At 52.4% G+C, this 2443-nt stretch overlaps 1 protein-coding gene across 1 annotated transcript; it reads right to left on the bottom strand.

Moving 5' to 3' along the window:
* Positions 1-259: 259 nt before the first annotated feature.
* LOC139838561 (UDP-glycosyltransferase 88A1-like) lies at positions 260-1888 on the bottom strand. The gene has a single exon (XM_071828426.1). It carries the CDS (start codon positions 1845-1847, stop codon positions 420-422), a length of 1428 nt encoding a protein of 475 aa, XP_071684527.1. The 5' UTR covers positions 1848-1888; the 3' UTR covers positions 260-419.
* Between the last annotated feature and the right edge of the window lie 555 nt (positions 1889-2443).

Genomic DNA, 2443 nt, shown 5'->3' with positions numbered 1-2443 from the left:
AACGGTTGTGTGCATCCTGATTATGCAGATGCTGGATGTAATTTCTTTTCAAAGTAATAAAACATTCTTTATCGAAAAATTTGTCAGCAATTTTGCTAATAAAGCTAAAGTGGCAAATCCGTGCACACTGAAACAAATTCAATGAGTACCATCAAATTTTTACAATTTGACGAATAGTGGTGGTTTTTTTAATCTGCGCGCTGTCTTCCCCTACTATCAAAGTGCTAGGGTTATTTGTCTGAAGTCTGAATGGTGCAGCTTTACAGAAAATCGAAATCGTAAACATGTTTCACAGTTCGCACTGAAGTGTCACATACAAGTACACTCCACCATTCCACTCAGTACATATGAAAAAGCCAACGAGCAGTAGCAGTAAGCCAGTAACTCACTCGAGCTGTCTGTCTACAGCCTCGGTCGATTTAGTGGGGTGTAGAAATGTTTATACTGTTGATGAAGTCAACGCACGCTGCCGTTGATGATCCACCGCACTCGAGCGCATCGGCGGCCATCTGTTTCGCCAGCATCGTCCTGTTCCTGATCTCCTTCCCATGCTCTGAGTCCATGACCAGCCTCACCTTCGCCTCCACCTCCCCAGCCTTCACCATGACCTCGTCGTAGCCATCGATGGTCACTCCAAGCTTCATGTCCTCCACAATGAACACCTTGTTCATCCTCTGCTCCGCATACATCGGCCAGCACAGCATCGGCACCCCAGCTGTAACGGCCTCCATAATTGAGTTCCACCCGCAGTGGGTCACGAACGCGCCGATCGCCGGGTGCCGGAGCACCTCCACCTGCGGCGCCCAGGACGACATCACCATTCCTCGCCCTCGTGTCCTCTCCAAGAACCCGTCTGGCAGCAGCGCCTCCACCGCCGCGTCACCCCGCCCCTCGAACCGCTTCGTCGAGTCAGCGTCCGGTGCGACAGGCGCGCGCACGGCCCAGAGGAACGCATGCCCGCTCCTCTCCAGCCCGACGGCGATCTCGTTTAGCTGCTCCGCCGGCACCGAGCTCGCGCTCCCGAAACAGAGGAAGACCACGCTCCCGGCCGGCTGCTTGTCCAGCCAACTTAGGGATTCGTGCTTCTTATTCTTATTGCCTCCTCTCTCCTCGCCGACCAGCGGACCGACGCAGAACAGTTTCGGCACTGACTTGCCGGGGCGAGGAGAAGGAGACCCGTCATTGATGGCCTTCACGGCACGGGGCTCCAGCCAGTCGAAAGTGTTGGACAGTATGCCCGTCGCTCTGGGCAGCTGCTCGAAGAGACCGAGAATTGTATCGTACTGCATGTTGTCTCGATCGAGTAGGGCTTCAGGCAAGTCGGACGCCGGAATCGGGTGGACTCCTGGGAAGTGCAGCAAGGAGCGGCCCATCTCCCCGAAGGAGACGGCGGGGAGCATGACGGGGATATGCAGGAAGGTAGCAAGAGCCGACGCGCAAAGGGAGAAGAAGACGTAGGCTGGGACGCGGAGCTCTGCGGCGGCGTCAAGCCCGTACGCGCAGAAGAAGTCGGCGACGAGAGCCTTGACAGGCGGGAGAGACCTCAGGAAGGCGAGGAGGGCGGCGTTCGTGGCGCGGAGGTCGGCGATGAGGGTGATGAAGGGGTCGGCGTTTGGGTCGGCCGCGTCCGCGGAACGGGTCGGTGCCGGCGGGAGCAGGTGGAAGGACACGGTAGGGTAGGTGGCAGAGAGGCGGGCAATGGTCTGCGACGACTCACCGGTAGACGGGACGTCGGCGATGGCGACGGTGACGGGAACGCCATGTCCGGCGAGGTGATCTGCGAGCTGCGTCATGGGGTGGAGATGACCCCTGACCATCCATGTGTATAGCACGACGCTGCTTCCCATTGCTTGCGTGGTTTGTGCTCTACTGTAGTATTTTTCTGCTTTCCTGCTTGTCATGAAACTGAAGGAGGCAACAAGGTAGTGTTTATAGGGTGGGTAGCAGGCTAAAGATATGCATGCTTGTCGATCACATGGCACATGTACAGATGTACTAGCTAGTGAGCAACCAAAACAAACAAAAGATGTATGCTTGTCGTTGTATTGCGAAGTCGTCGGCGACAAACAGCAGCCCAAGCACTTAATTGATGATGATGACTCATCGGAGGCGGCTACAACTAAAATTAGAGCATTTAGCAATGGAGCGATGCAGTGGTAGCGGATGTTTCATGGTCGTCGTCAGGCTAAAAAGTGTCTTTGGGCACATGAGCACTAGTAATTTTGGTATTTTAAAAAATATTTCATTAATTTAGAAAATCTAAAGTTTAATATGCACATACATATAAATATTTCGAAGGTATGATGTAAATTTTTGAAGAAAATATATTGTATTTTGAGCTATACAAAAAAGACAAATTTTTGACAAAAATCTGAATTTTCTATCCCTATAGACAACCACATATTTGTTATTTTTCCGTATCTCAAAATACAACGCAACTTCT

The sequence above is a fragment of the Lolium perenne genome, chromosome 3 (assembly GCF_019359855.2).
Source record: "Lolium perenne isolate Kyuss_39 chromosome 3, Kyuss_2.0, whole genome shotgun sequence".
In the NCBI taxonomy this organism is placed as follows: Eukaryota; Viridiplantae; Streptophyta; class Magnoliopsida; order Poales; family Poaceae; genus Lolium; species Lolium perenne.
This window is presented reverse-complemented; position numbering and strand designations above follow the sequence as displayed.

Excerpts from the sequence above, each read along its gene's own strand:
- LOC139838561 (XM_071828426.1), bottom strand. The coding sequence starts at position 1,847 with ATGGGAAGCAGCGTCGTGCTATACACATGGATGGTCAGGGGTCATCTC.